General features: G+C 42.9%; 1 protein-coding gene across 1 annotated transcript in view; it reads right to left on the bottom strand.

Annotated features, from left to right (window-relative positions):
* Positions 1–21470, bottom strand: part of CACNA1G (calcium voltage-gated channel subunit alpha1 G) — a 392734-nt gene that overhangs the window by 184416 nt on the left and 186848 nt on the right. The window contains exon 4 of the mRNA XM_063120222.1: positions 1589–1686. Coding sequence (XP_062976292.1) covers positions 1589–1686 — 98 coding nt within the window. The remainder of the gene's footprint in view (positions 1–1588; positions 1687–21470) is intronic.

A 21470-nucleotide genomic window follows, 5' to 3' on the forward strand; every position in this document is an offset into this window, starting at 1 on the left:
CCAAAACAGAAACTATCAAGTTGCATATACTGTATCAAAAACTTTGGAATGTAACAGTACAGGTATATACAGTTTATGGGGTAGGACTTCCTTGGCTACAGTAGTGTACATTAGTTAGCCTCTCATGCATGGGCAGCTGGCTGTGCCATATTTATTTATTTATTATAAAATGTCTACTCACTCTTCAAAAAGATCCCTCCCCCCAACTAGGGCAGCTTACAAATATCAACATCTGACAACAGAGAAGAAAAACGCAAAGGAATTGCCCAGCTCAGGTAAATCTCTAGGACTGAAATATCCGTCATCTAGAGAAAAAAAAGTCCTGGTAGATGCATAAAGAAAAGTAGGAATAGGAGTAGAAGGCTAACTATTTTCAGAAGTCATTTTTTGTGTCTAATAAACCAGTCTCCCGAAACAAATTATTTTATTCCATTTTTCTGCATATGTTTCCTGAGAGGAAAATGACCTAGATGGTCCATCACAGTCTGGAAGGTCAAAGAAATCTTCTGTCACACATACCCAAAGAATATGAGTCATATCATTGGCTGGAGAAAGATGAAAACTGGCATAGCATTGATGAAGATGTGGCTAGGTGTCAACTACCCAGAGAACTTTGGCTATTGGGTGGCATAGAAATATAACAAAGAAAATAAAAATAAAATAAAAAAGATGTATAGGAGCAACAGGTAGAGAAGAGAGTCATGGCGCTGAGGGCGGGGTCTGAAATGAGTGGAATCCAGTATGATCAAAGGACCCATTACGTTTGAAAGAAGGGTCATTCCCATACAACAAGGGATATCTGGCAAGCCTACGAAGAGGATTTCTTTCTTTCTTTTATTTTTATTTATTCGTTACATTTATATCCCACCTTTTTTCCTCCAAGGAACCCAAGGCGGCATACATAATCCTCCTCCTCTCCATTTTATCCTCACAACAACAACCCTGTGAGGTAGGCTGGGCTGAGAGACTGTAACTAGCCCAAAGTCACCCAGTTAAGCTTCCATGGCTAAGTGGGGACTAGAACCCAGGTCTCCCGACTCTCACTGACACGCTAACCACTACACCACACTGGCTCTTTACCTTACCCTACAAGGTATTTCATAGACGTTTATGCATCTATCCACACATGTATACCTACCCCAAACATACACAGACTATGTCTCTCTTTTCCATGGCACACCACTGATCTCTGTAAACTAACTTTTCATTCTCTTACAAACTAATTTACATGAGACACATTTGCAGAAGACAGTTCAGCAAGGGAAAGCAGCACATAAGGAAAGCAAATGTATTTCGAAACAAAATAGCCAGTCTTCATCTGTCTGATTAATGATTCACTCCTTTGAGAAGACAGCTTGAGGTGGATGGACTATTCATTAAAAAAAGCACACTGGTATTAAGCTCTACATAAGGGGATAGCACAATAGCAGTCGGCATAGTGAGAGAATGTAGGTGAGGCTGTTAAATGGAATTCTGGAAAGGATGTAAGGTGTCCCACTTATTCTTCTAGGTCCATATTGTCAGAAATAATGAGAGAGTATCAAGGGGAAGAAAGAAAAGAAAAAAGGGAAAAAGTGATTTAACTTACTAGGAACTCTGTTAATGGCTCTCAAAGGCCGGAGTACCCTCACAGTCCGAACAGCTGAGAAACTGACATTCTGCAAGTCCAAAGAATATTCCAGCATGCTGCAAAAAAAGCCACAAACACAGGACACACATCAGAGTTCTGTAGGAGAATAGTTGGATGAAGCATCCCAAAAGCAAACTTTTCACAAATGGTCCCTAGCTGGACTTCTCCCCATGAAGGACAGGTCCTGGAGGAATGAATTATGAGTTATTTACATACCAGAATAAAGGTCATGTGGGGGGAAAAACTACTTTATAATGCCTCTTTCCCCTCTAATCATCTACAGTTTGGTTGTTCTTTTGTAGTAAAGTTTTGGAGAGGAAAATGTTTCCCAAATATTATTTTACTGCTCAGAAATAGAGGAATCGATCTTCACAACATAAAAATAATATAGTGTCAGGCTTCCAAGGTTTATACCGTGGTTTCAAGACATGTGACCTAATCCAAGGTGATCCAAGGAATAAGATTTGTGGAAGAGCCAAGTCTTAATTTATGGGATCATCTTGGAGTGAGTTTTTTGTATAAATATAACCCACAGAATCATTTTCACACGTAAAATACCTATCGGAATCAATCCAAGAGAGGGATCTTATTGATGGCAGTATGTTGCAGCCGTCTTTCAGTAGTCAATTGGCATTTGCATTTCAGTCCTCTCACTTCGATCCAAAATCCCACCACCAAAACCATTTAACTCTCCCTCATCACTCAAACGACGTGTCACCCTTCCTCAGATACTTTCCTGGCTTCCAGTACCCTTTCACATCTAGCACAACCTTCTTGCTATCTTGTCTCTACCCGCAACCTCCTCCCCTGCAAGTAGGGAGGGGAGAGAAATAAGTTTGGTTTGCATTTTAATGCAAGATTACTCCATTCGCAAGTATGCAGGGGGAAAAAAGGCTCGCATGGAACTGGGACGGAATGAGCTTGATAGTGAAATAACAACAGCCTTGATGGGGTCAAGTTTGACAGACTCAGCCATCTCTACCTCCAACTCAGTGAACCCGGCCAAGTGAAGTTCCCCTCCTCAACTGAGCAGCCTGCCCAGTCTCCCTTGCTACATCCTCTTCACAGGACTCCCTTTGCGGACATGGATGTGGTGCCATCTCTCTTCTTTTCTTCAAATCCCTTCTCAAAACCCACCTCTTCTGCATGGCCTAAGAGTTCCCCCCTAAGTCTTCATTCCCTTCTGTAACCAAGTGTTAAGAACATGTCTCTCCTCTGCTCTTTTGCCCATCTTTTAGCTTAGGTGGCAAGCTCCTTGGGGCAGGGACCTGATTAGTATCTTGGCTATGCAGTGATGCAAGGCTCCACATATTTATCCTGGTTGTGCTTTTATATTGTATTTTAGATCATGGTTTTATACTGTTGTTTTATACTTTGAATGGTTTTAATTTTTGTGAACTGCCCAGAGAGCTTCGGCTATTGGGTAGCATAGAAATGCAATAAATAAATAAATAAATAAATATTATAATAATAATTTTGCCCAATGCTGATCCTCAAGGCGGCTTCACAAAATTAAAACATATACAGTTTAAACCTATAAATAGAAATATACAAAAGTTAAAAAATATAATTAAATACACTTCAATACTAAAACATTTTAAACATTAAAAAATACAGAAGAATTTTAAGAGTCCTAGGCACAGACAGAGGTCCAGATAATTCGCCAAAGGCCTACAGAATGGATGGATGACTTTTGAGAAATGTCTGACTTATCTGCTAGCTATAGAACAGACCCCCACCCACCCTGACATGCTACTCCAGGCATGAAGATAGCCTCTTATCAGCCAATGGAAAGGCTGGAGAACCGTGGAGAAAGAACAGATTCAAGTTGCAGAGCATTAAGAACAGTGCCAGTCATTTTCAACAGGGTGAACTGGGGGACATGCAAACCAAAATGAAATAGCCTTTGAGATGGACTGTTGATTCTTTTCTGCTATCCATTCAGTTCAGCTTTCTGTCCCGTCCCCCCACCGCCCAGCCTGAGAATGCAACAGAAATCATTCAGGAATATAATGCAGAGTAAGTTCTAGTTGGAAAAGCCATGTAGTTTTAATTGTTGGTACTTTTTCTGGTGAGGCATTGGCCTCAGCTAAACCTACCTGGTATTGCATGACAGAAGGGTGAAGATCTCGCGATATTTTTATCACGAGATCCCCCCTCTGTTTACATGCGGCGTGCGATGAACTCGGAGGGAGAGGACGTCACGCCCGCCATCTTCTTTCTAAAAACAACAGAAGATGCGCACGAGCGCTCGTGCGCTCAAAGGTGGGTGTTTTTTTTAAAAAAAATAATAATTTCCCCACTCCACCCACCCCACCCCCGATGGGTGCAGAGCTCTGCACCCTGTGCATGGGTTCCGGCTCCTCGCGAGTAACCACAAGGACCTGGGACCAACCGCGCTGCCCACACACATGTTCTGCGGTCTCGGGATCAGCCCGAGTCTGCAGAAAAAGTGGACTCAAAGGGCAGGGTGAGATCCCAGGGCAAGGGAGGGATCATCCCTCCCTGATCCCCTGTACATCATGTGGATGCACAGGGACGATCCGTGGATCGCTCCAGGATTTCGCCCTGTCTAGCTATGGCCTAAGTTTTTCTAGTGACTCTGATTTTGAGAAACAAACCCATTTCCTAGGACTGCTTGTCTGTTTTGTTGTAATACGATAAACAAAACGCCTGCCCAGCATACTGGAAATGATGCTGTATCCATTTTTCTTATGTCCATTTGTGTATGTGTGGAGGGGGAGAGGTCATTTAAGAAGCAGCCCAGAGTGCCTCCAGACATTCCCTTCACCTCATGGTCCTAGAAACCACCACAAAGCACAACTATGTCTGTCTACACAGAATGACTTTCATTTTACCCCATGGAATGTACCCAAGAAACTGTGTGGTTTACCATATTTCCGCTACTCAAATGTAGCTACTGGTGCCTAGAAGCATGTTTGAAAAGATCCTTTGAAGCCAGAGCCATACTTATTAGATTTAAAGGATGTCTAAATCATTACAATGAGAACTATATGAGAAATAAATGTTTATTTATTTATTTAAAACAATTGTATCCCGCCCTATATCACTAGGATCTCAGGGTGGCGTACAGCTAAAATCATACAATATCAAACAATAAATATACACAGCTAAAAACAAATTAAACCATTAATCAAGTTAACCAATATATAATTTAAAAGCAGTAAAAACAAAACAGGTAAAACAATATGCAAGCCAGGTGAATTTAACCATTAAAGGCTTTATTAAAAAGCCATGTTTTTACTTGGGGCCGGATTACAGTCAGTATTGGCGCCAGTCAGGCCTCCAAGGGGAGGGCATTCCACTGTCGGGTTGCCACAACAGAGAAAGCTCTCTCCCATGTCCCACCATAGCATATGTATTGCGTTGGTGGGATGCGGAGAAGGGCTCCTCCAACAGATCTCAAGTCTCGGCCAGGCATATATAAGGAGAGGCGCTCCCTCGAGTATCAAGGTCACTGTAGATGTTGTCACTGTAGTTGCCCTTAAGACAGGCATGGGGAACTGAGCTCCCTTTCCAGATGTTGTTGGACTCCAACTTCCAATCAGACAGCATGGCCAGTGGTCAGGGATGATGGGTACTGTAGTCCAACAACATCTGGAGGGTTACAGATTCTCCTCCCTGATCTGAAGACCTCAATGGCAATTTTTTTTAAAAAAAAAAAATCTTGTATATTAATAAACAGCAGATCAACACTGACAAATATATAGATGAGGGGGCGGGGAGGAGAGAGAGAATGGATGGGCCAATGCAACAGTGTAGTGTAGTGGCTAAAGTGTTTGACTGGGAATCGGGAGATCCAAGTTCTAGTCCCAACTCGACCATGGAAACCCACTGGATGACTTTGGCCAGTCACAGACTCTCAGATAAACAGGGTTGTTGTTGTGAGGATGAAATGGAGAGGAGGAAGATTATGTATGCCACCTTGGGTTCCTTGAAGGAAAAAAGGCAGGATATAAATGCAATAAATAAAACAAATCATAGCAGGAAAGCTGAATTTCTAAAATAGCACATGAGTTAATATCTGCCATCAAAGCCATAAGGGAATCAGAACCCCTTCGTGATAAGGACCTGGCACTTTTACAGAGATGGTGGGAGGGTTGGATGTAGCCACTGGTTCATCTAAGACCTACAGAGTACCCATTGCTCTCCTGACTCAGTGCATGATGAGGATGGACCACTTAATCCACAAGGGCAAAAGAATAAAAATGGCATGGGAAGCCTCATATCATGACGTACAAAACCTCTGAGGTTTTTTGTTTTGTTTTGTTTTTTTAAAAAAACACTCTTCTCCATCCTTCAAGCATAGCACTGAAGTACCAAACCACATTTGCAGGAAGTTCCCAGGCATCAGAAGTATACTTAAATTCTACAATTCCTTCTCAGAGACTAGGCTGTGTAAGCCCGTGTCTCAAAAGAAGAAAAATATAAAGTTTATATTATAAACTCAAGAGAGACCAACCAAGCTACTAACACCAAGAGATCTGAAAACATTCAAGTTGCATACAAAGCGAAATCAGAGCAGTTCATTTTGTGCTGATTGGACGTTTATGAATAACTTGTGCATATGCATAAAAGAACTGCTCCAGGGAAAATGTGAAAAGAAGGTGTGAAGTTGGAGGAGCATTAGACGCTAACATTTGTGAAAAAGAAGCCATCATAATCCTACATGCGCAGAATGCTCCTGCGGATGCCACAGGCAGCAGAGGGATATTTGTACATAACACATCCAGTCCCATATGGGAACTCAAAACATCCTAGATAAAGCTCGATTTGGGAGACCCATGAATAAACCAGAGGTCAGAATAGTCTTCCCCAACCTGGTGCCCTCCAGATATTTTAGACGGCAACTTCCAGCATTCCAAGCCATGGGCCGTGCTGGCTGGGGTTGATAGGAGTTGAAATCCACAGCACCTGGAGGGTACTTGGTTGGGAACATTGGATTAGAATGGTGCCAAGAGGGCTCTACCCCACAATTCTTAATTGTCATTGGCTCCAATAAATGTAGTTTTCCAGTTTTGAACAGTATCTTCTCACTTGTGTTTTTTCACATTAAGAGGGCACATCTACACTACAGGAAACTATAGTTCTGTGAGGAGGGTTAGAGGAATTCTTACAGAGAACTCTGAGCACCCTCGGCCAACTACAGTTGCCAGAATTCTTTTGTGGAAAGCCATGCCATTTCAAGCGGTATCAACTCTAAATATTTTTGTGGCGCAATTACTCAACACTGATTAATTTGGAAGAGGCAATAGCCGATGTAGGCAATGCTATATTTACTTGCTTCATGTGAATCAGCCACAAGATGGCTCTCTGAGCTGAAGAGAGTTCCACGCAGGGAACATGGAGCAGACATATTTGGGTGTTGTGTTTGTTTTTGTAGGACCTTTGGATGCATGTACAGGTGGTGCTAGTTAGAGAGAGTTGCCCCTGGGGCTATCTTGATGCTGATTGCAATCAAGGTGTAGCACTCAGTTCAGTCCCTCATGGGCATGGTTCGACAATAGGGAATTTCGCCATGCAAATTAGTAATCTCACACAGGAAGGAAGGAACCTCCTAGCACCTTCCCTAGAGCGACACATACCCAGTCCACACCTGCTCCATTTCCTGAAGATGTGAAGTTATTTACAAGAAATGATTGGGCTGCATTTTAGCCTTTTCTAACAGAAATGTCTACCTTACATTTCACATCCTCAAAGATCACCAGAAGATTTTCTGGGTTGGATGTCATGGATCCTTATTATCTACAAATTGGAGCAATCAGTAGAAAGAGAGCATTAAGCAATCAGGGGATAGAAAGATGATTATTTCCAGGTGTTGTTGTGTGTGTGTTTTTTAAAAAAATATCTCTGGAAAAGTAGAGAGAAATTGTTCATGGACCCTTGAAGGTTTTGTCATTGGCAACTATCATTCAGACAATGTCCATTACTTGGTGCTTGTTATCTTAACCGGGAAGGCAAGAAATCTGACACTTCAAGTTCATGCATTAGGAATCAACACAGTGAGCAGCAGTACAGGTAAAGGCAGGGAACCTGGCAAATGCGTCTTTAGAAATAGCTGTATTCTTCCCCAGGCTGGGATTGGGGACATGTTCCCACACAGAACCGCCATGCGGACTGTGGATATGGGGACTCATCAATCCTGGTCTGAAACAGAATCCAACAGCAAACATGGCAGCATTCTGGTCTACACTACTATTTCCCTAGGGACTTTGTAAATCTCTTCTCCTGCAGAAATGCATTGTGCTGTCATAATTAGAGATGCCTGGGCTTTGTTAAATCCATTCTGTCTGTGCTTCCCAGATTGTCAGGCATTTTTCATTCTGTCATTGATGAAAATGGATTATTTCTTTTAAAGGGATGTACGAGAATGTCATTCGACTTGTGCAAGTGTGCATCAGAGCTAATGCGCACAGAGCAAGCGTGAGTTTCTCTCCCAAAAGCAGCAGCAGCAGCAGCAGCAGCAGCAACAACAATGGCCTGTAAGCCTGGGGAATCTGCAGGTTGGATGCATGGAATCTGAACTCAGTGTGGTGTAGTGGCTAAAGTGTTGGACTGGGAGTCGGGAGATCCAGGTTCTAGTCCCCACTCGGCTGTGGAAACCCGCTGGGTGACTTTGGGCCAGTCACAGGCCTCAGCTAGACGAGGGGGGTTGGAGGGAGGTGATCTCGTGATTTTATGACTGCGAGATCGCCGCCCTGGTTTACACGTGGCGCGCGACATTGCAGCCGTCATTTGTTTTAAAGGAGACGGAGCGCACGAACGCTCGTGCGCAGAAGGTAAGTGGGTTTAAAAAAACAACACACATTTCCCCCGCTCCCTCCACCCCACCCCTGGCTCCTGGTGGTTACTTGTGAAGAGCCAGGACAAACCACGATGCCTGGCCACACATGCCACAGTCTCGGGATCAGCCCGGGACCGTGGAAAAAGCGGGCTAGAGTGGTAGGGCAAAATCCTGGGGAAATGGAAGGATCATCCCTCCCTGCCCCTGGGATCCCCTGTGCGTCATCTGGACACACGGGGATGATCCTGGGGCGATCCCCGGGATAAGCCCTTGTCTAGCTATGGCCACAGACTCTCAGCCCAACCTACCTCACAGGGTTGCTGTTGTGAGGATAAAGTGGAGAGGAGGAGGATTATGTACGCTGCCTTGGGTTCCTTGGAGGAAAAAAGGTGGGATATAAATGCAATAAATAAATAAATAAATAAATAAATCCATTGCAGATTTTTCTGACATCCCTAGACATAATAGCAATTTTAGAAAAGTCCTTAGCTAGCAATGGATGCTTTAAGTTCCTACCCACTACCCCAAGCATTGCCACTGCACACAAAGGCATCAGCCCATCTGATGTAGTCCAGAACCACTTGAATAATGCTAAAATAATCATGATAATCTAGAGACTGGGGCGTGATGCCAAATTGCATCTTTATCACAGGTCGCCAATTGTAACAGTTCATTTATTTTACAAAGTGCTCGGCTATCAGAAACTTATTAGCAGAGCAGAAGACATTGGCAGGCCTGCAGCGAACGAATTACTGGGGCAGGGACCAATGCCTCAATGACTGTGACCCCATAGCCCCATAGGATTTGGTGGCTCTCTCTGTCCGCACATAGAAAGAGTGGTCTGCAGGCGGAGAAGGGGTTCTGCCCTCAATAGCGTCCTCTGTGTGGCAGTGGGAAAGTCTGCCCCTGTTGCTCCTCTGTTGTTAGAGTACATATAGTGGAGAAGGCAAAAAGGAGGTGCTTTGAGGGCATTCTGGGGGAGAAATCCCTCTGACATGCCCCTGAATGGGAGAAAAACTAAACCAGTCCTGGAGCTGGAACAGTTTATTTCCTCCAATGGAAAGCAATCGGAAAGAAAAATCTGGAGGGGAGGGAATAGCCAGAAAAGGCTAAGAGAGATAGAGAAAAATATCCCACCCCATTTCAACACTACTGTCTCAAGGCCCAGCGGGGTATAGGAAGTCCTGGTTCACACATCACAGATTCTCCCTCCCCTGGCCCACAAATAGCTCTGCTGAGATGCAACCGTACGCCCATGTACAAGGTCATGCTATTATCTTATAAAGCCCAAAGCAACTTGGGACCATGATACCTAGCAGACCACCTTCCCATATATTCACCCAGGTGACATTTATGATCGTCAGAGGAGGCCCTGCTCGTCATTCCCAGACGAAGAGAATGTCGTCATAAAGAACCTCAACAGCAGGTCTTCTCTGTAGCGGCACCCACCCTCTGGAAGAACCTCCCTCGAGCGGTTTGGGAGGCAGAAAATGTAGTATCTTTTTAGACAAGCCTTCCCTGGACTGTAACCTATTGCGTTTTTATGTGATTTTTAACGTTTTAAATTGGACTGTTATATTATGGTTTTAGTTGTAAACTGCCCAGAGAGCCTATGCTGTCGGGCAGTATAAATATGTAATAAATAAATAAATTATTATTATTAATAATAATTTACCAAAAGTAAACCCCCATGACTGAACATAATAAGATTTACTTCCAAGTAAACATGGACTGAATTGTCCACTATTATGATGCACCCTTCTAGAAATAAGATGTACTCCAGTTTTTAGCATGAACTATTCTCTATGTGCATGAAACCTGGGCTTCTGAATGTCCATGTTTTCAGAATGAATTTGTTTTATTGAACAATCTCATAAATATCGACTTTTTATTTTTTAAAAAAGTTAAAAGCTTTAGATACTGTATTTTAAAAACGTTCAGATAAAGCTCGAAAGACAAGCACAGTTCTATCCTCATCTCCTCCTGCCCCATATCCATGTCCCACCTATTGGCCTGGCTATATGTCAAAATGAATCTGGGAATGTGTTGTCATTCTGGAGTAGATCTTCTGAGGCTAGAAGTACAGGAATGGGGTGAAAGATGGAAATCAGGGGGAACACAACTCGATCCACTTGCCATGATCCTTTGACTCAGCCAATATTGGCAGTATGAGAAACTGGACTCAGATGGAACATTGTGATCTGACCCAGTATTGTTATGATCCCTCACATGCACTAAATTCATTGAAAATTAAAGAAGAGATCAACCCATTTGTCACAACTAGCAGTTTCATACCATGAACCAGGAAGAGCATATTGGTACAGAAATTACATTTGGGCTCATGATAATCTGGGAGAGCAAGTTACAATTGTTATTTACACATGCATACACAAAGCTTCCCTACTCTCTCTCTTTACCCCAGCTGTTGCACATCTCATCAGACAGCCGGCTGGCTCAGACTCATTGGCTTGCACTGAAGGATGGTGTTCCAGAAATGTCAGACAGGCGATTGCACACTCACAGTTTGCATGCAAAATGAGAGCAGCTACCATTGCACACTGGGTAATTGCGTGTGTAGGTGGCCAAAAATATTTGCACAGACAATTACCCATCCACAGGACAGCCCGATGAAAGATGCACATAAAGAGTTTAATTACTTAGTTCCAGAATTCTTTGTTTCATTATTTTACCGTGAGTCTCTCTTAGCTAAGACACTTGCACCTCCTTCTTCCTGGAACATTAAAAACTGAAAATCCTGTAAGCTGAGGGAAAGGAGGGAGGAACAGATGGAAAAGAAGGGTGATGTGGTTTGGGGGTGAAAGAAGGGATCTCAAAAGGCTATGAACCCTTGTCAGAAGCTGGTAAGCTTTTCACCAGGTGAAAAGCTTCCCCCAACCCTGACTGCTCTGGCTGCTTCCACTGAGGCCGCATCTGCACCAAGCAGGATACAACACTTTGAAAGCGATTTGAAAACGGTGTATGGAATGTGTCATGGGCCCCAACAGCTGTCAGTGCACTTTAATACCATTATAAAGCAGTAGTGTAGACAATGCCTTAAGGAGCCTTAAAACTCCCTGATATCTATTTTAGGTAATGTAGGAGTTGGCTATTAGACATGGGGTGGGTAAAGCCATAAATAAAGGGGCTATAAATATTCAAATAATAAAGCTTAACATTTTACAGAAGAAAAGTGTTAAAATGAAAAAGTTTTAAATTCTGAATGGATATACAAACATCACATACTTAGACTTACTTACACACACACACACACAATGAGCAATGGGGTAACGAAACAACCAGGGATAAACACATCTAGCTAATCTCACTATATTTTATCCAGGCCTCTTATCCAAGCAATATCTCCAGTTCCAACCATTCTGACTCTTTCCTCTAGGACTCTTGGTCCCTTTCTGCACCTAAAGATTATCCCAGGAAAATGGAGGGATCGTCCCTGCCTGATCCTGGATCCCATGTGTGTCATTTGCATGCACAGGGATGATCCCAGGGAAAAAGGCAGGTGTAGAAATGGCCTGGGTGTCCTTCCTTCTGAAACTGACTAGTGCACATACACACACACATACACACACACACCTCTATAATATCCTAAAATCAAACTAAATACAAAAATGGAGGACAGTTCTGTTTCTTCACACCTCCCTTTAGATGTAACATTCCACATTTTGAGAATGATCTAAAACCAACAACAGAGATGAGGTCCCTGCACAAAATAGCACTTATTCTACTTACTTAGCACAATAATATCCTGCCCTTCTTACATGGTAACTTACATGGAGTTCCCAGGCAATCTCTCATTCAGGCACTACCCAGACATGCTTAGCTTCAGGAAAGTGACTGCAACATTTGCCCAGAGATCATGACCTCATAACCATTGCACTTCTTCTATACAACCACTGGAAGAACTTTTTCTAAATCATTTGCATGTCAATACATCTAGAGCCCAAGCACAGGTTAAAAAAACTATCTTCCAAGTATATGATTTCATGGTAACTTACTTCGTTTAAGGTATTTCATTGTGGCTATTTAGCACTCTGAAAGCATGTGGCTCTAAATCAAAATGGGGAGATGGACCAAATTCCTTTAAGGCACAAGCATCAACTTTTAAAGAAAGCACAATATATGGTGTTTTGGAGCAACTGTGAGCATGTAATTAGGTCTTTTAATTTCATCATCATCACTATCATCTTTTTATTTATTTTTTGCTGAAGTCCTTCTCTGCCCTGGATTTGGAACCTTGAAATGGTCACAGTAATATGAACTGTTTTAGAGACTTTGATGAGAAGCTCCATCCGACAAGCGTTTTACTGCACACTCATGGATTGCTCACATGACGTTGTCTGCCTCTCTTGCTTCTTCCGCCCCTTCTGGCCTTCATTGTGACGCAAAACCCCCCAGAAAAATTCTGGTTGCTTCTCTCTCCTGCCAGACTGAATGGGCCTCGTTACTTCCTGTTTTCAGGAAGTGATGGGAACCGTGCGTTTCTTCCTAGATGTGATGCGGCTTGATGTATCTATTTAGGCATTGATATTTGAATTATTTTCTGAGCATCGTTTGGTGCGTTTTGGTGGAACAGAACTGTTCTCGAGCTTTTTTACCTTCAGGAAACACTTTCCACTTTTATACATCTGCTGACGAGAACTCCTCAATACCTTCCATGGATCCTGTATGTGCGAGGCATGTTGTAGCCCACCATTACTTTTTCTCTTGCCTCTGTGTGTGTGTGTGTGTGTGTGTGTGCGTGCATGCGCATGTGTGTTTCAGGGGAACACACAACTAAAATTGCAAAGAGACAGAAAGTCAGAGTGCACCATAATTCTATCATGGATATTGGACAACACTAAGAAGCACTTTGGTTTTAATAATTCTGCATACTTTGGGATGTAAGTATTCACCCTAAGTGCTTCAAGATCTTACACTTTTAGATGCCACAATTATATTATTCTTTGGGTGGCAAAGGTCTGTCTCCCAGCTCCTGTTAACCTTCAACTACTCTTTCAATATCCATTCCCATTATTCCATTTGAAATAATGGACCATAATTATGTGATACATAAAAAAAAAATCATGTCCAGTTCTGTTCTAGTGAGAGCTGTATTTTAAAAAGAATGAGATCTGATAATATGGTACTCTTCCTTTCTCATTTCAAACAAGTCTAGCTATAATTAGAGGGATGTATGGCAAAATACAACAACCTCTGTGAGTACTGCTAATAGTTGCATTATACTGTCACAAATAAATAATTCCTTCTCCTGCAATTCAGTTTGGGCAATCCTTATGGCAAGACAGTATTTTTGGAGGGTCCCAATGTTACACAGAGTTCTTAAATCACCCTTCCCTAACATGGTGCCCTCCAAATATGTTGGACTACAGCTCCCGTAAGTCCCAGCCAGCATGACCAATAATGAATTACAATCAACCTAGATTGTTTTTTGGGGTGTACAAAACTTCAGTGAAACTCTGAGCATTGCATTTCTTGCCTTGTACACAGCTTCTGCTTAGTAGATGGGCTTAATGCCCACCCAACCCAGCCCAACCCAATCCAGTTGCAAATATAATTCTTGATCAGCTTCTTCTGAGCCCATGCTTTTGAATCCAGTACAGTTGTATATTCCATATATTCTGCTCAGAGACTCCTGAAACACATGAATGCCTAGGCGAAGTCCTTCAAAAGATGAGGATATCTACTGGAATGGAGCTGAATTTTGGACTTGAATGGATGTGAGAAGGGGAGGGGAGATGGCCCGAATTTCAAACTGGGATCACACATGCTAAAACTGGCCACTATAAAACTAAGGATGCTTCCAGATGAGGCTATTATTATTTATGGGAGTCAAGATGCTGTCATCTTCCATTAGAAACCTTTCCCACCACTTCTTCTGTGTTTGTTTTTTACACACACACACACACACACACACACACACAAAAAAAACATTAAGGAGAGAAAGACGGAATAGCTGCACAATGTCTTTTGACTTGTAGTGCTAGTAAGAACCCTCCATGTGGAAACACTCTAGGTTAGGTTGGGCTTATGTGAACATTATCATATACCACAATGCACTCTGTTAAACATACATTCCCCCACACCTGGCTGCTATTTTTCAATTCTACTAGCAACAAGCAAAGCACTTTCCATTTCTTTCCATTTCCAACAGCCGTGTTCCCTTATTTATCTTAATTATGCGACAAATTCTTTTATTAGTAATGGTGCTCAGTGGTAGCAAGGGAGTGCAATCGCTACCAACACCAAGACCACACACTGGCAGTAGGAAAAGGGGGGAATTATGGGGTGGGGAGAAAGGTCTTTTGCAAAACATTTTGCCTCTCCTCACTACAGGCAACAAAAAACAACCACTCTGCTTCAGAACTTTAGGCTCAGCCTCATATAGTAACGCTTTAGGAGAAAGCAGCGTTGCCATGTCTTTAAAGGACCTTTACATCAGGAAACAGTCTTAGTGCGTCATCACACGTGAGGCTCAAGTCTTTTTCTCCACCGTGTACGTGAACATCTGATCATTCTCATTACGACAGGGAATGTGGAAGAGAAGCATTTTTCAATGTGAATTAACATTCTTGCCAATGGTTTGCTGTTCATACTACAAACTGAAATGAAACAAGAACCATTTCATGAAACAGTCTCAGATTCAAATGCTTCTGCATACAAGCAGGAACTTTGCCAGGCCTAGATCGGCTACTGCAGCTTGGATCTTTCTTTAGATGGTAGAAATATTGTCTCCTTGCAAGACGCATTAAGGGCAGTGCCCTCCTGATGTAACATCTTTGCTTCTACTGTTACTTTCTACTGTTAGTTTTACCCTACCCTGTGCCTGCTTACCCTACCCTGTACCTATTTGCATTCTCTTCCCCTCCTTATTGTTTTACTATGATTTTATTAGATTGTAAGCCTATGTGGCAGGGTCTTGCTATTTACTGTTTTACTCTGTACAGCACCATGTACACTGATGGTGCTATATAAATAAATAATAATAATAATAATCTGGGAACATCTCAGGCAGAGGTGTTGCTAGTTTCTTAAAAGATCTGGGGCACAGGCCTATGACACAAATTTGCATGTGCTTGTGTGTGTGTGTGTTTGTGTGTGTGATATATATATATATCTCCCGATTCAGCATTTTGGAAATCAACGTGCTTCTGCTTGGACCAATTGGAGTCAATCTACTTTGACTCAATACTTAAAAGTAAATCAATGTTCAGAAAACTGAGGCTTTGTGATTCCTGTTGATTTTTTTTTTAAGTGCTGTAACTTTTTTTCTTGCTCAGAACTGGATAGTGGCAGTAGCCCCTTAGGAGAGGATTACACCTGCCAATGTCAGAAAAATAGGTGCAAGGCGTTTTGGTGCTACATGCCATAATATTTTGACTTTCTTTTAGAGGGAACTGCTGATAATGTATTTATTTCTTAGCAGAATAGGATGAACATTTCAGAATAAGTTGCCCCATCTGAGGGGATCACATCTGCCAAATTGCAGAATGATAACCACAGGAGGTTTGTGCAAGATCAGTGTTGACACACTTATCTTCTTGTGGACCTTGTGGGCCACTGTTCTAAAAATTACGTAGCCTAGAGTGCTCCTAAGTAAGAATATAGAAAAGTTTCAGAAGGATAGGTGCAGCAGTACTTGTGGAAGACAAGTTCCCCAATTTGGGGTGGGTGGGTAAAGTGATTTAGCTTTGCGCTTTCCATTTATCTGCCCCCCATGGTTTTTTGTTTAATAAATTGTATGAAAATTTACTAAACAGGTCATAGACCTGTCCCAGGGAAAGAAACCTTTAAAGTTTCAGAAGGATAGAAACAGGGGCTAGGGAATTATGATGCCTGAAATCCACTTGAAGGCTTTTTGATAGTGAAACATGGCGGCACTGGAGGAACGGCCCTCTTGTGGTCCCATCCTTGCCCTCCTCCAAAGCACAGCGACTGGATCCCATGGTAAAATGTGCCCTAGGATTAGATGGTGGGCCTCTCAGACAGTCAACTACACTCCTTCCTCCTGCAGCATTTAGAGAAACTAAACCAGAATATATTATTTTGATACATAAAGTCTGACTGATTCTACTTGGGCTTCAGGCTTTCTCCAAATTCAAATACACATCCCTATATCATGCAAATTTAGAATTACTAGAATTTATTTACATTTCACGAACATTAGCAGTGAAATAAAGAGAAGCCAAGGACTGAACCTGGGACCCTCTGCGTATTATTTATTTATTTATTTAGAATATTTATATACAGCTCCCCATTGAAAAATTTCGGAGCAGTGTACAAGGTAAAATGAAAATAAAAACAGAATAAAACAGTTAAAACAAAATTTAAAAAGAAGCAAAAATCAGAAATCCAAGGCTGCATGTTAAATAAAGGCTTCTTGGAATAAAGATGCTTTCAGGAGGCGCCGAAAGGAGTACAAGGTCGGAGCCTGCCTGACCTCCAGAGGCAGGGAATCCCACAGTGTACCAAGCATGTACTCTACCACTGAGATACAACCCTTCCTATTACTGGGTAATGACAACTGAAAAATTCCTTCCTCTGCAACTATGTGAATCCCCTTTTCCTAAAGACTTGGGTGAGGAGGAGAAGGAGAAAAAAAAAAACCCTCTTGTCTGTTTGCATCAAGTCAAATACAGATCAGAATTTCTCTTGCCCATCACCCTTCCCTCTGGAAAATTCCCCCAAAAGATAAAGAACGACCAGGATGGGGGTGTAAAAAGAGAAGAACAATAGTGGTTGGAGGGTGGGAGGAAATAGAAAGAATTCCCCAGACCATGACATGTTTTGGAGTGGTATTTAGAGAATTTAGGAAGTTGTGAACATACTTAAATTGACTTTATGCCTTGAGGTGGCTGAGGGCTGTTTCTTGCTTTTTTTAAAAAACCATTTTAAAGCCCCAGCACTTCCTGGATCATGATGTCATATAGTCCTAACCCATCTTTCGGTATAATCTGCTGGCCGCAGCTGTATGGGAGAAATTAAAGTGGAGGGGGAGAAACAGGTTTCTGGAGGCTGATTAAATCCTTTGCTGTACTGAAGCTACGGAACTTCTGCAGAAGCCAAAGGTTGCAGTTTGGGCCAGTAAAATCAAACGCTGTGTGAAATACCAGTATCTCACAGGGAGCTCTTCTTGCCCTTCTCCTTCCCGCTTCAAAATCTCATTGCAAGCACGCTTCCAGCAGCGGGCATGTAAGAACAGAAAAGTAGGGAAACAGGGAGAAAATAATGAGCACATTGTAGAAGGAAAAGTGGCAATCTCGCCTCTTGTTTAAAAGCGTGGTGCCTTCGCGAGACACTCCCTCTCGTAAATGAGTCCTAAGGTCTAACTGCAAAGCTGCTGAGCTCAGAGGGAAGAAGCAGGCTTGTATTAAGACAGATGATTGCACTGGGGCAGTTCTACAGATCCAGGGCACAGCTCAGAAGATCCAGGGCACATGCATGATGTCAAGTTCCCAGTTCCTTGAAAGATTCAGATGGAAGTACAAGAAAGGTAAGGGGCCCTTTACAGAGATCTCTGTGGGAAGGAACAAGCAGCCACTTTCTAAAAGGGCAAGAAAAACCTAGCAGTAGAAACCCCACTGGATCCACATAGGAAGCCACCATACTGAGGCCTTAGCTAGACCTAAGGTTTATCCCGGGATCGTCCTGGGGTCGTCCCTGCCTGCTCCCAGGATATCCTGTGTGTCATTTACATGAACAGGGATGACCCCGGGATAAAACTTAGGTCTAGCTAAGGCCTGAGTCAGACCATAGGTCCATCTAGCCCAGAATTATCGACACTGACTGGCAGCTGCTCTCCAGAATTTAAGGAAGGAGTTTTTCCAGCCCTACCTGGAGAAGTGCAGGATTGAACCTGGGACCTTCTGCATGCAAAGCATCTGGGCAGGATCTACACTACTGCTTTAAAGCGCTTTATAACAGTTATAAAGCGCTTTAACTGCTTTAAAGCGCTATAAAACTGTTATAAAGCGCTTTAAAGCAATAGTGTAGATCCGGCCCTGCTCTACCACTGAGTTACAGCCCCTTCCTCCACATGAAGCCATTTCATAAAGCAGCTCAGTACCAGTCTACTCCATTCAATATACCTGTTTTGATGGCTTGGGGACAGAGAGAATTTTTTTTAAGAAAGAAGTAAAAATTCTTAGCCCCTTACAGCAGGTTTCTCATTAGGATGGAGAAAGGAGAGCTGTTTTAGGGAGCGAAGGGAAAAAGGAAGAGGCCTCCTGTCCTCTTCAGCGAAGAAACAGAGGGGAAAGACAATGAGCTTGGGGAAAGGAAAAGAGGATATTTCATTTCATATTTCAACTTTGATCCTTTGTCAGCTAGATTGCATTTGACAGGGCTCAGATGGGAACCGCTCAGACACTCAGCGAGAGAAGCCTTAAAGCAAGAGAGACAAAGGTGATCAGGTAGCAGGAGTCGATCCGCAAAATTGTGGTACCTCTGGCACAGGAACTCTACCCTTGGGCTTGGAGAACTTGCCCAGAAAGGGCATGTGCCACTTTTAACTATTGTTGTTGTTGTGTCACCACTAAATGTTGTGTAGTTAAATACTGTATGACTCCCAACAAGATACTTTAATTAACCTTTTGTTGTCCCAGGCTTGGGCTTGCCACAGGCAGGGTTTTCATGTCCTTTTTGTGCAGTCACCTCATGCCAAATGACTGTGGGAATAGGTCTCCACTGATGCATCTTCACAGTATATTGTGGTGGGAGGCAGTATATGCTCATGTGATCATGGATCTGGGGTTTTCCCCCATCTGTGAAATGGGAATAATTTTGATCACACCAGTTTCTTATAAGGGAAGTTCCCCCAAAGATTGTACAGCTCTTCTCAAATGAAAGAAGAAGATTTAAATGTGAAGTTGCTGCAATCAGTCTTGACTGATAATTGTGCATAAACCTTGCTAGCACCAAATCATCCCGAAGAAACTGTGAAACTCATCTGTGTCTAGAGACAGACATTATGGTGTTCATTTGTTTTTAAAGGAAGTTGGACATTGATTTGAAAGGGGCATCATTGAAAGGGGGGTTGGACTCGATGGCCTTATAGGCCCCTTCCAACTCTACTATTCTACGATTCTATGACTTCCTATTGTATATATGCATATTTCTTTTATCTGACTATCAGCTGTGATCAAACAATTTTTGCAGGTTTTTGAAACAATACAAAACCCTACAAAGCCTTTTTACCAAAGACAAAAGTGGGATGAATAGAATACACACACCAGAAGCATCAATCCTTCTTTTATACTTTTTCCGTTAGAAAAAAAGCTGTCTCTCTCCAGCCCTTTAAAAGCTCACAAAGATGCACACAAAAACACAACACACAGAGACCCATACAAACACACACACACACACACACACACAGAGAGAGAGAGAGAGAGAGAGAGAGAGAGAGAGAGAGAGAGAAAGATCAACACACATACACATATAAAATAGTTCAGTACAGGAATGACTTGAAGCAGAAGGAAGCAATAAAAATTGTCGCAAGCTTCTGGGAAACCCATCTTAAAAGAATTGGTACAGTGATGACCCCGAGAGCTTCAGCCCCTCTTCCCCCACCCCAAATCCCTCCCGACTGTCATTGCCCAAACTCCAGGCTCCCGCTACACTTCCAGACACACCACACTGCCAATTCCTCGCCCTCCAGCCACTCATCTGTGGGATCGACTGCCAAGGCAGGCAAGTTGCACAAGCTTTCACATACGCCAGGCGAGGATCATTACAAAAACACAAACTGGGGATAACCCTGAGGAAGATTTTGTCCAGACTAGCCTTTGAAAGGTATGTTAGAAGGGGTTTTCTAGCACACTCTAATGGGCCCCCAAAGCCTGGCAAGAACAAAGCGCTGCAGATGTTATTAGACTGTGCTAAATTGGCCAAGTGAAAGCCTAGGAGGGAAGCCTAGGCTAGGTTTCAACTCAGCCAGCTTAGCACATGTTCAGAATTACAGGCTGTCTTCTTTGCACGCGACTCTCAGAGTGCGTTGGTGAGAAAAAGGGCATGCAACCTTAGATACCGGAGAGGAATACAGACACATACAAACTCACTCGATGTTCTTCAGAGTTTTCCCGAGGGCAACTTGCGGCTCTTGAGCGGCATTCACAGTTACCGTGATGCAACTGGGGCCCTCCGGGGTAACGTGTGCCTGAATGTGTATGCAGCTTCGTAGCGCAGCTGTACATACCTAGCACCCGCTGAAGTATTTGCTTTGACACACAGGCGCATACATGATATCCCAAGCTACCATTTAATTGGGGTTTGGCTCGGGAGATGTGAATCTCATCCCAAATTTTGGTTGGGTTTGCCCTGTTAAACAAATTAAGAGTATTTTCTTTTCTTTTTTTTAAAAAAGGAGCCATCATAGGTTCCAAGCTATAAAGCTGATCAAAACAGCAGGAAGTCTCCTGCCACTCATTCAGTCTATCAGACTAGCTTCAGCACTTTGCCAAAGCCAACGGATGCCCAGTGGAGCTTGGCAACATTGCCTTCTAGGAAGCTGGGCAGATCATATTCTGGAGTGTGAGAGGGAGGTAGATTCACAAACTGCCCAGCTTTAATGGAAGGCGCCAGGGACCAAGGTATGGTCATCTCATTCTAAGGTTGGTCTTTCTTTTAACACCAGTACAACATGAACACGAAGGGCATCCCCTATTTACACGTCCCCTGTCTACGGAAGCCCCAAAATGCCAGATTTCTTTAGCGCACAGCCTAGCGCCCGACAGATGTATTGGACTACAACTCCCATCATCCCCAAGCAGGTAAGGCCATACTGGCTTAGGATGTTGGGAACTGTAGTCCAACACATCTGAGGGGCACCAGTTTGAGAAAAGCTGCTTTAGAGTCTCTGATTATTTTTTAAAGCAGCGTAAAGGGAGTTGGCTCTTCTAGTTACACCCTTGCTCAAATAGAACCACAGATCTTAAACAGCATTGCGATTTGTAACTCACTGTCACAGGGCAACCCTGGGAAAGTAAGACGTGATGGTGCAGCGTTACCAGAAGCCCTGCCTAT

The sequence above is a fragment of the Elgaria multicarinata genome, chromosome 3 (assembly GCF_023053635.1).
Source record: "Elgaria multicarinata webbii isolate HBS135686 ecotype San Diego chromosome 3, rElgMul1.1.pri, whole genome shotgun sequence".
Lineage (NCBI taxonomy): Eukaryota > Metazoa > Chordata > Lepidosauria > Squamata > Anguidae > Elgaria > Elgaria multicarinata.